Source organism: Poecilia formosa, unplaced genomic scaffold (genome assembly GCF_000485575.1).
Source record: "Poecilia formosa unplaced genomic scaffold, Poecilia_formosa-5.1.2 Scaffold40, whole genome shotgun sequence".
NCBI lineage: Eukaryota > Metazoa > Chordata > Actinopteri > Cyprinodontiformes > Poeciliidae > Poecilia > Poecilia formosa.
In genome coordinates, this window is record NW_006799979.1 from 3,100,379 (window position 1) to 3,112,910 (window position 12,532).

Sequence of the window (12,532 nt, forward strand, 5' to 3'; positions counted from 1 at the left end):
TGAGCTCGTCTTAAGTTAATAATTCCTTTATATTAATAAAAAAGTACTGTTTCCACTTGTTATATGTTAAATCTGCCAGTTGAACTAGTGCTTTATTTTGATTGATATTAAGGAATTGTTGAATTATTGAAGGAATTATTAGGGTTTCTATTCAGTCAGGAAGTCTTACATTTAATTTAAGGATTTTCCAGGTAGTAGTATGGAAAAGAAGAAGAGAAAATGGGAACATATTTGAAATATTAGTTAGCAATTAATACTAACTTTTGATTTAATAAAACAATTCTGCACTGTATGTTTCTTTTTTTTTCTTATTTCATAGTTATTTCCAGCATGCCCTGCATTCCGTGCAGGACAGGGTGTACTTTCATTTGTTCATTGTTTGCATTGCTGTTGCCTGTGCACAGGAGCGAGCTGGAACAGCTGGCTCTGGAGAAGCAGCACTCGGAGGAGACGGTGAGGAGTCTGAGAGCGCGCTGCTTGGAGATGGAGGAGCAGTGTGTCCAGCATGGACGCATGCACCAGCGCATGAAGGACAGGTGTGGAGACTCTGCGCAGAACGTTCTCATAATCACTCAGGCTGAATCTAAAGCCTCGTTTCACATCCTAACCCGGTCATGTTCACATTTGCCGCAGGTTTTCTTTTGAAGAAACAGGATTTTGACTGTATTTTGTGTGGTTTGCATTTGAGCGCTCAAATATTTAACAACTTTTTTTCAGAAATAGGGCAAGGATCGAAAAATGTGGAAATTATGGAAGATTTAAGATACACACCTGTGGGTCTTTAAGTGACCAACGTCTTAAAAAGCAACTCATTCAAAAGTGCAAAGGAACTTTTTTCAAGAGATGAAAACAAATGAGAAACCAGGAAAATTGTAGAGGTTTTTTTTTTCAGCTGTATGAATTAGAGAATAACTCCTCCCCCACCTGTTGCTGCAAACTCCTCATCATCTGGATGACAGAATATGTCATCCAGATGACTATTTTTTATTTTTTATTTTTTTTTTTGCAGATGCAAAGAAAAAACCCAGTGATGGACATTATTTAGAAGCTCACAGCAGAATACAGGCTGGCTTGCTACACTTCCCATGCTTCTCTATAAAGAGCAGAACTGAAAAAATAGGTGTCAGTAGATATTTTTCATATTTTGCTTAAGTTAGTGCATTAAAATAAAAGTAATTAATAGATAGTAACATTATTACAGCTGTAATATTCAGTGTTTTATCATTTTAGCATCAGTAGGAATAATTGTTTCTTCTTTAAATACCAGTTCTCAATTAGATACGTTTTGCGTCAAATACTTTTGTTAATGCATTGAAAACACAACACAGTGGTATTTTTTCTTAACAGCCATTCATGCCTTGACTTATGAAACTCAGAAACAAGACAAAGGTCCTTAAATCGGGGCACAAACTGAACTGTGTTATAAAAATTTATTAGTAAAATAAAAAAAACTTGGATTCTCATGTATTCGTATTTTGTCCTCTATCAGATTATTATTTCTAGTTTTAACGTGTTGAAGTTGACTTTTTAATTTTTTTTCTCCACTTTGCAAAGCTGCAGTTAAAAGTTGCTCCGTCGCCACGGCGATGCGGGGGTCTCTTCCTCCTGAGTGCGGAGCCCAGTTGGTGCGCGTCTCGGCAGGGCGCCTGGCGTGCAGCCTGGCTCTGCCAGCGTGGGCGTGGGTGTGTGGGTGTTGTTGCCCCACTCTGCAGGATCTCTACCCCAGTGCGCCCCCACCCCCCACCTCCACCATCACTTCCACGTTTGCACTCACACACCACACACACACGCGCGCGCGTGCACGCGCTCACCATCACTGACACTACATATTGTCTTCCTCCCACCGGTGTTAACCTGCCGACAGTCGGGATGCTGCCAAAAAAAACAAAGTTTACCGAGTCACAGCTGTCTCCTGGTCGTGCCTGACTGTTTTTTTTTGTGTGTGTGCGTGTGTGCGTGTGTAAAAGGGAAAAACAATCTTAAGTTGTCACGCGCTGCAGAGCTTGAATCTTCTGTATGTTTCCGTGCATATGCTGTGGTGGTATTTCTTCCCTGCGCGTGCGCGTGAGCCCGCGTGCGCGTCTGTGTGCATATGGGTAGTAGCTATTGCACGCTCTCAGGAGGGTAAGCAGAGTTGGATTCCGGCTGCCAAAAGTGGGATTGGCTGGGAAGTTGGCACCAAACTTCTCTCTTCTCCCAACTGAACCACGATAATCACTCTTGGCATTTATGAAGTTTTATTTTCTGCTTTGACACTCAGTTTGTTGATGAATCCTCCTGGTAGTTTGAAATCTCCAGAGTTCAGCTCTAGCGGAGGTCAGTTTGGGAGCGAGTTGCTGATCTGCTGACCACGTTTCTGCTTCCTAAGGTGTGTGTGAGTGTGTGTGTGTGTGTGTGTGTGTTTGGAGGGGCTGGGGTTGGGCAGGGAAAGTAATTTGTTTGGTTTAAGCAGGAAATTCATGTAGTTTGGATTTGATTTTGTTGATTTGTTGTTCGGAGGCAGAGCAGAGATGAGGGAAAGCTTTTTATTGTTCCTTTTATTTGCAGATGGGATTCTGCCGCCTTTTAAAACCACAAATACTTTGTTTGCACCCGAACGAACAAAAAAATAAAACGTACTTCTACCGTGTCTGACGAAGCGTTACAGAAGTCTCGCGTTTTACTTTGAATCCCCTGAACTTTCAGATCTCTGTCAGCGCATCAGTTTGTTCACATATTCGCCTATAAGCTGAAACATCATATGGTTCTTTCCTTGCGCTGAACAGCAACGCAGGTTCTCCTTCCCTCCTGTTAGCGTACAGATCTATACATCGAGTATTGTTCGCTGCTCCCTGTGGGCACTGGTTGCTCAGCGGGCCCCCCGCCGCGCCGTTCGGGGGTTAAGGTGTACGTGTTAACAATCTGGTGTAAGTGGGTTCACTATCCAGCGCCCCGCCCCTCCCCACAGCCTCTCCATCGGCCTGCAATCTGTGCTGCGAAGAGCGGCAACAGCGCACCACGCACAAAACATTTGGAAAATCAGCTTGATTTATTTTTACATGGGCAAGCTGATTGCCAAACTACACAGGGGTTTTAGCACACAATGTTTTGCTGCGCCACTTAATTATTTATTTCACTATTTCTGTGTTGCTGCCTCTTTTTTTTTTTTTTTAAGTTGGAAATGAAGGGGACGGGAGGGGGGGAAGAGCTGGAGCGGGACAGCAAGAGAGAGTTAGAGCCAGACGCTGCAAAAGGATTAATTCACTGTGACTGGAGATGTTTAAATGTAGATATTTTATATTAAAGTACAGGAGCAGAAGTGAACTTTTTTATGAGATTGATGGTTTTGATACTGGTTTCAGTTCATAAAACTAGAACAGATTTAAATTGGCTGGTGATTTTCAATTCAGTAAATGCATTAAATCTAAGAAGTCACATAAAAACCAATTAAAGGTTTGGTACTTATGTTCTGATATATGTATTTAAAATTTTCTGTTGCATTCAAAACCACTGCATCGATCACAGAACCCATGTTATACTTTTCTCTTATTTTATGGCCGATTGTTGTTCACCAATAGATCAGCATTAGCAGAGAACAGGAATTGGGTATTGCCTTAGACAAATCTAATAAGAGTGTGTCTTAAAGACATTAAATATTTGGAAAATAATAAAATAATCAATTGACACCCAAGTTTTTCTGAAACAATGTCTGCACCTCTCGGGTTTTAGCTTCTCGGGAAATAAAAAAAAAAAACAAAAACAAAGAAAAAACAGGAAAACAGGACAGAGTTGATCCAAATGGACAAATATAGATATTCAGAGCCCGACTGTGTGACACAAACTTATTGTGTCTTGTCCGTCCGTTTCACTGGTGACACTAAAATTATGACAACTTCGACACGTCTACTACCGAAAAGAAACAAAGGTTGATTGTCTATTTTTGCACAGATGAGCTGTTTTTGTACCTTGAGTTTTTCAAATGAAATATTTTTCATCTTTACGTAAACTTACCCCAGAAATGCTACAATAGTTACACTATTGTTGTGCAGCAAAGCCATTTCCAGAAAGAGAAACATTTCTACATGATATGATCTGCTGGGATAAAAGTTAAAACTGAGTGGAAACAGATTCATTTACATCCACGAACATATTCGCTCCAGATTGCTCTTCGTGTCGATTTTTCTGTCACATTTCGGATCTAAATCCAGTTCCTCAGCTGTGCCTGCCCTCCTCTTCCTCACCTCTCTCCTGCACTCCAACTTTCTTCCTCTCTCCTCCTCCTCCCCTCGTCCTTCTGTACCGAACACCTCGCAACCTTCCCTCACCTCACAGCTGTTCACAGGCTGTTTCACCAATTATCACGATGCACGTACACACTCGGGTCACACACACACACACACACGCGCGCGCGTTTATCCGACAGACCAACAGTTATTTAAGCTCATAGTGGCAGCAGAGTGTGTTTGCCAGAGTCGAGTTGCGTAGAGGTGCGGTCTTATAAGGAGAGCAGCAACATATACGCAGATGTGCCTGCAGATCCACAGGCTTCGCTCGGCCATATGGCCTCCACCAAGAAGGATTGTGCGTACGTCTGGAGGAAAAAGTGGGAGGGAGAGAGGGATGGTGGAGGGATGGAGGGGCCATGTGTGGCAGGAGCTGTGCAAGCAGTTGTTGAAGTATGCACGCCTGTGGATGTGTGCGTGTGTTTGCACCAGAGGCTCCAGCAGATCGGCTAATGGAACAAATGGCCGCGGCGGGCCGAAGGAGGAAGGAACAGGCTTGCTGCTACCGCGGGCGGACGGCGAGCCTCAGGCGAGGGCTGCTTCATCTGCCGCACACACACACACACCCGTTCTGCTGTTCTCCTCATTCCCTCTCTCTCCCCCCTCCCCGTCCTCCTCGCTCCCTAACACACAGTGTGCTGCCATGCCCCCAGAAGCAAAAGGACGCTCCTCGCAAAACTTTTCATTTGCAAATGAAGTTGGCAGCGGCCGAGCAGAAGAAAGCAGGGCAGCTTTCGTTTGTGATCTGAGAGAGGTACAGATAAACAGAGGGATGATGAAAGAGTGACAAAAAAGGCAGCCCAGTTTTTTTTTTGTCTTTTTTACTGCTGGTTCTAATTCGCTTTATGCCTCAAGTATTAACGGCACTCCTGTCACCGTTTTTAAGTGCATTTCTCAGCTGCATTCTTAGAGATCGCATGTTTTTACACTTTCTTTCTTTCTTTCTTTCTTTCTTTCTTTTTTGCAAATAAAAGCCTCTGCAGATGATCTAGAGTGGGATTGTTCAGCTGTTAATGGTTAGAAAATAGCATTAGCTTTGAATGCATTTTTAATTACAGATTTAATGTCCTTCATAAGGATGCTAAACATCCGTCTGGACTGTGGGAGGAAGTACACTGCAAAAACACAAGATCTTACTAAGTATTGTTGATTTTGTTTCTAATGAAAATCTCTTAGTACACTTGAAATAAGGGAAAACCGACTTACAGGTAACTTTTCAGCAGGAAACAGAAGCTTTTTATCCAAGTAATTCCTAAATATAGGTGAAAATGTGCTAGTTTCTTTGTCAGATTATTTCTCTTATAACTAGTAATTTTTAATCAATATTAAGGAATTATTGACTTAAAACAAGCTCATATTTACTTGTAAGTTAGTTTTGTCTAAGATATTTGCACTAGAAGCTAGATCAAAAATACTTTGTAAGATTTTGTATTTTTGGAGTCTGTCACAGAGAAAAAAACAAGAATAAAAAAAAGATTTGTATTTACTAATGTGTATACGTTTTCCTAGTGGTGTGATTCACCGACGCACAGAGAAACCTTCACTTCCCATCATCTCTCTCTGCGTCTCTCACATGCTTTGCGTTCCTTCCTCTGGATGGCGCTGGTCAGTCGTCTTCCTCTTTCATCTCTCCCATCTCCGCTCTGCCCAGCTGGCTTTTGTAGCCAGGAGCGACCGCAGGGCAGCCTGCTGAAAGAGCATTGTCAAACGGTGGCTTTACAGCTTACACACACACACACACGCGCACACGCGCACACACACACACACACACGCATGGAGACGCACAGATTTGCAGCTCAGATGTCGGGCCGTAGCCAGAGGCTCGCAAGCTGGAGCGTTAACCACGTATAGCGACACATCTAGAGCCCCAGTCGCTGACACTGAGGCAACTTTGTATAAATATAAATGGATATTTGGGGCATTAACACCTGTCCTCTCTGTCGGAGGAAAGAAGCGAAAAGAAACATCAGCAGAAACGCTTTTTATGTTAAAACACGAGACATAAAAGGAGCGAGCTGGCCTCGCAGCCATGACGTTAAATGGGGAGATTCAGCCGCCTGCAGCAGGTCGGTCACCTCCGTCAATACAGCAAAAAATCAACAAAGTCTGAGCCCATCCAGAGCTGCCTGCGCCGCCGTCGTCAGATCGCTCATCCTTCAAACTTTCCAATCAGGCTTAATAAAAGTACCAGCCAAGAGCGTTTTTATTTCACGCTGCTTGATCTCGTGTCGGTCGACGCTGAACTCCTGCCTGGAAATGTTAATAAAGACAGGAGCTTCTGGTTGCAGCAGGTTGTCAGGCCAGACGGATTAAAAAAAACAACAAAAAAAAACAATTTCTTTCATTTATCATCTTGTGTTCCTAGTTTTTTCTTTTTCTTTTTTTTTTTGCTATTGTTGATAGAAAATTGTTTGTATTTTTTTTTTTACAATACAATAATCTGTCTAAATGTTGGAGTCCACATAAAAATAAATTATGAAAGGAATAAGACATTGTGTGACAAAATGATGGGAAACAGTAAATGGAGCACGGCAGCAGGAGGTTTGTGAGGCCCGCCTGTTTTTTTTTTCCTTCCTCTCCCTCCCTCTTTTTCTTTAAGCAACATGTATAAATCACCCTGCATGTTAAAATCAGCTTTATAGGTTGATGTTTCACATATTTGGAGCAACATGTTCACAACACATTTTCTTTATATTTCGTACCGACGATAAACCAGTTAAAAAGATTATTGTGTGAACTGCTTTTTATAGATTTCCATCTCATAATCCTCAAAGTAACATAATAAAAGTTACTTCAATTAAAAAAAAAAAAAAGTTCCATCAAGAACCTTAAACTAGCGCATCGGGCGCCTGTTTGTAATGCATTTGTTTTATTACAACAATGAAACATTTTAGAGTAACTGCAGCCTGGTAGAAATGAGGCAAATGTTTGCTCTCATTCGTTTATCTGTTGGATATAAAAACGCATCAAACGAAACAGTGGCGAATAAGTAAAACAGTTTACAGACTTAGTCAGGAACTACGATTGAAAAACAAAAAACAAATTCAATTTAATATTGTTGAATTTCATTGTCTTATTTTGCTGAAAATAACCAGTTACATATCGTCAACAGTGGAGACGAAAAAGATTACATCTGGGAAATGTTTTTTCTTTTTATTATTACTTCTTTATTTTTAGAAGACTTTATATGAACATGTTAAACAATTTCAGATGGGCCGAGACATTAATGTGTGACTAACATCTGGCGCGTCAGAGCTGCAACAAAAACAGTACGAAAGCGACGCGTTCGGCACAGCTGGAGAACAGCTGGGGGCCGCGAAATAAATGAAAAACAGGACCCGGTTTGTGTTTGTCTTTTAGGAAGCTAATGTTAAACATTAAGATAATTGTTTTGTTTTTTTTCATATACGAGGAGAGGACAGGAAGGGTGGTAAAGAATGATTTTGTGTGTTAGAAAGTGACGGGCTGCGTTTAATGAGAGCAGAAAGGCACGATGTGTGTGGCAGCCTCATCCTCCTCGGTGTCACCAATCGCGCTCTCGTGTCAAATGCGCATGTTTGCGAGAGCAACAACTGGCATGGCAGGTTGGTGGAGAAGACGAGGGGCATGGCCTTCAGGCAAACACACACACACACACACACACACNTCTCATTAATGCCATTAACTCTGATTCCATTATAAATGTCTGCAAAACTTTGTTAATATTTCGCTAATGTCGAAAAAAAATCACAATTTTTCTGCGTTTTCAATTAAAATCACACGTAAATACGTTTGTTCATGCGGTTAGTCTTCAAAAACCTTCTTCTTTTCCACCAGTAGTAGCATGTTTGTTGATCACATGACTTGTGTGATGTGAAAAAAGTGTCTCCATTGCAGTTTTGCGAAAAACCCTTTGACATTCAAAACCACTTCATCCTCGCACAGAAAGTTTTAATGTAAAACATGAGGTTTTTTTTTTTTTTTTTTTTTTTTTAGAAAGTTTCCATTAAGCAAATTTCTTTTTGTAATTGAAACCTGAGTCGAAATGTGTGATGACACATCTGGAAGATCTGTGAGAAACTCGATGTTATGTGTTCCTCACAAAATATAACATAATACAGCTACCGGTGGCTGTCCTGTCGCTAATGCCAGTTTATTTTTAACAGTATTGCTATTTGTTTTAATTTAGGATAACAGATCTTATATTTATGGCTTTTCTAATGTAACTTTTGTAATGTGATTTTATACTGAATAACTGAGCTGTAAAATTTTAGACATGCATCGCTTGGAGTTCTGCTGCCCATTTTGGATGTTTTTTTTGCAAAGCTTTTACCCGTTGATATTAAATTCATTCAATTCTGATTTGCCTTTAAAAACTGTATGAAGATATAAGAAGAAATTGCTAACTTATATTAGCAATTATTTGTTAGGCCCTGTTGCGCTTACTGTTAATATTGATTCATACTTTAAATATGATTTCCAAACCCAATGACTCATTTAGATTAAAATATCTGTAACACGGTTACTTAACTGAGTTTCATTCAGCCTTCCTGTTATCTGCCTTACGTCTCGCTCTCTCACGGCCTATGAAGAACAGAAATATCTCAACATGTAGTTTTTGCTTGAACTGCATCGTGTATTCTCTCCCTTCTGTAACATCTTCCCCACCAAAGGCTGCTGTGGTTATTAGATGCATGGTGCATTCGATCAGAAGCCACCTTTCATTTTCTCTCAAGTCAGGAGCTTTTAAGCTGAAAGTCAGCCGATTCTGTTCCCCTCTAGTATAAATACCGCTCACGCTCCCTGTCATGTGTTTGTTTCTAGAGGTTTTTACCAGAGCTTGAAGCAGGTGTCTGTATGCGACTGGTTTTTAAGAGGAAAAATAGACTAACTTCATCTTTTCGGCCATTTCCTCCAGTCGGAGAGATGGAGCATCTCATGGGTTCCCAGAATTCCCTGATCGGGAAGCTCAAAGAGGAATGCTGCAAACTTGGGGCCAAACTGGAAGAGTTGTCTCTTCAAAGCAGGTCAGTGTTTCCTCCTAAACATTTATTCCCTGAATTATCCTCATTTCCCTCCCCACGTCGCCTGGTAACTCGGCGGCAGAAACTTTTGTTTGTCATTTTGTTTTCTGTTTCAAGGGAACAGTTGTTTGTTCTCTCACTCTGCGCTTTATTCCCTCTGAACGTTTGACGTCCGTGTCATCGTTTCACAAAATCATCATCCGCCCCGGCTGTCGGGCAGAACATGTGAAAAAACTACAAACTGCTCTGCAGTCTGACCTGTTTTCTTGTTAACCTGATGCTACAATAGTCCCAGCAGGCCTGCCCAGCTCTCCATCTGGGCTGCCCGTGTGTGTGTGTGTGTGTGTGTGTGTGTGTGTGTGTGTGTGTGTGCGTGCGTGCGCGTGTGCGTGCGCGCGGGCGCGCGTGCGTGTGTGTGTCTATGTACGAGCCTGACCCTGGGCCCAGTGTCCTGTCAGCTGTTGGAGCTGTGCTACACATTAGTCACATGACAGCCCTCAATCTGGCCGAGACAGACCGCACTGGCCTCACCAACCACAGGACACACACACACACACACACACACACACACAGTCCGAAGTATGCACAGTACTTTCTTGTGGTACACTCTGTACTCCTTTTTGCGTATTATAAAGTAATATGTCTGTGTAGACTGTGAAGCTGCAGCAGAGCGGTGTTTAGTGCTGCAGGCTGTTTGCGTTCCTGGAGTCCAGGTCCACTCTAGCGGCTAAAGTCCTGCTGGACGGCTAAGTGAGGACGCACCAAGACAGCTGCAGCGGGACGAGCAAATAAACTCATTATTTTCAGCAGTTGGTCTCGCTGATGTTGTGTTACTCAGACTTCAGGCTGCAGGTCTGTGGGATGTGGCTGAAGCTGATTTTTAAGGGTTCAAAGGGCATTTTTTACCAAGTGTTTTTTTCTGGTCTAGTTTCTAGTGCAAATATTGTAGTGCACTTTAAATAACTTACAAGTAACTTTTCATCAAGATATAGGAACTTGTTTTAAGTCGCACAATATTGATCAAGACGTTCTGGTTCCTTTGGTAGATTATTTCACTTATAACAAGACATTTTCCCCGTGTTATAAGTGAAATAATCTGCCAATACTAATTCAATACTAAGGAATTTTTGACTTATAATAAGCTCCTATATATTTCTGTTAAGTTACTTATAAGTTAGTTTCTTTCTTATTTCAAGTTTTACTATGATATTTGCAGTAGAAACTAGACCGAAAATACTTGGTAAGATTTTGTGTTTTTGCAGACTTCAGTGTTTTCCAGCTCCTGTTTTTACTCTCACTGTTATTGATAAGCTTAATAAGCAGTTAATGTATTCAACAATATTACTTATTTCTAAACAGAGTCTGCAGTGATTTTAAATACATTACTGACTACATTAATGTGGGAAAAACACAAAAGTACACTTGAAATATGACCAAACTAACTCATAATTAACTTTTCAGTTCAATATCTGAGCTCGTCTTAAGTTAATAATTCCTTTATATTAATAAAAAAGTACTGTTTCCACTGTCATGCTACTTATAACATGGGAGAAATATCTTATTATATGTTAAATAATCTGCCAGTTGAACTAGTGCTTTATTTTGATTGATATTAAGGAATTGTTGAATTATTGAAGGAATTATTAGGGTTTCTATTCAGTCAGGAAGTCTTACATTTAATTTAAGGATTTTCCAGGTAGTAGTATGGAAAAGAAGAAGAGAAAATGGGAACATATTTGAATTATTAGTTGGCAATTAATACTAACTTTTGATTTAATAAAACAATTCTGCACTGTATGTTTCTTTTTTTTTCTTATTTCATAGTTATTTCCAGCATGCCCTGCATTCCGTGCAGGACAGGGTGTACTTTCATTTGTTCATTGTTTGCATTGCTGTTGCCTGTGCACAGGAGCGAGCTGGAACAGCTGGCTCTGGAGAAGCAGCACTCGGAGGAGACGGTGAGGAGTCTGAGAGCGCGCTGCTTGGAGATGGAGGAGCAGTGTGTCCAGCATGGACGCATGCACCAGCGCATGAAGGACAGGTGTGGAGACTCTGCGCAGAACGTTCTCACAATCACTCAGGCTGAATCTAAAGCCTCGTTTCACATCCTAACCCGGTCATGTTCACATTTGCCGCAGGTTTTCTTTTGAAGAAACAGGATTTTGACTGTATTTTGTGTGGTTTGCATTTGAGCGCTCAAATATTTAACAACTTTTTTTCAGAAATAGGGCAAGGATCGAAAAATGTGGAAATTATGGAAGATTTAAGATACACACCTGTGGGTCTTTAAGTGACCAAAGTCTTAAAAAGCAGCTCATTCAAAAGTGCAAATGAACTTTTGCCAAGAGATGAAAACAAATGAGAAACCAGGAAAATTGTAGAGGTTTTTTTTTTCAGCTGTATGAATTAGAGAATAACTCCTCCCCCACCTGTTGCTGCACACTCTTCATCATCTGGATGACAGAATATGTCATCCAGATGACTATTTTTTATTTTTTATTTTTTTTTTTGCAGATGCAAAGAAAAAACCCAGTGATGGACATTATTTAGAAGCTCACAGCAGAATACAGGCTGGCTTGCTACACTTCCCATGCTTCTCTATAAAGAGCAGAACTGAAAAAATAGGTGTCAGTAGATAGATATATTTTGCTTAAGTTAGTGCATTAAAATAAAAGTAATTAATAGATAGTAACATTATTACAGCTGTAATATTCAGTGTTTTATCATTTTAGCATCAGTAGGAATAATTGTTTCTTCTTTAAATACCAGTTCTCAATTAGATACGTTTTGCGTCAAATACTTTTGTTAATGCATTGAAAACACAACACAGTGGTATTTTTTCTTAACAGCCATTCATGCCTTGACTTATGAAACTCAGAAACAAGACAAAGGTCCTTAAATCGGGGCACAAACTGAACTGTGTTATAAAAATTTATTAGTAAAATAAAAAAAACTTGGATTCTCATGTATTCGTATTTTGTCCTCTATCAAATTATTATTTCTAGTTTTAACGTTTTGAAGTTGACTTTTTAATTTTTTTTCTCCACTTTGCAAAGCTGCAGTTAAAAGTTGCTCCGTCGCCACGGCGATGCGGGGGTCTCTTCCTCCTGAGTGCGGAGCCCAGTTGGTGCGCGTCTCGGCAGGGCGCCTGGCGTGCAGCCTGGCTCTGCCAGCGTGGGCGTGGGTGTGTGGGTGTTGTTGCCCCACTCTGCAGGATCTCTACCCCAGTGCGCCCCCACCCCCCACCTCCACCATCACTTCCACGTT

The 12,532-nt window shown here is 41.0% G+C and overlaps 1 protein-coding gene across 1 annotated transcript in view; it reads left to right on the forward strand.

The window, feature by feature from the left end:
- The window catches only part of sdccag8 (SHH signaling and ciliogenesis regulator sdccag8), a 58,930-nt gene that overhangs the window by 34,002 nt on the left and 12,396 nt on the right, over window positions 1-12,532 (forward strand). Inside the window, exons 15-16 of the mRNA XM_007551211.2 lie at window positions 9,160-9,268; window positions 11,175-11,306. Of these exons, the coding sequence (XP_007551273.1) occupies window positions 9,160-9,268; window positions 11,175-11,306 (241 nt within the window). The remainder of the gene's footprint in view (window positions 1-9,159; window positions 9,269-11,174; window positions 11,307-12,532) is intronic.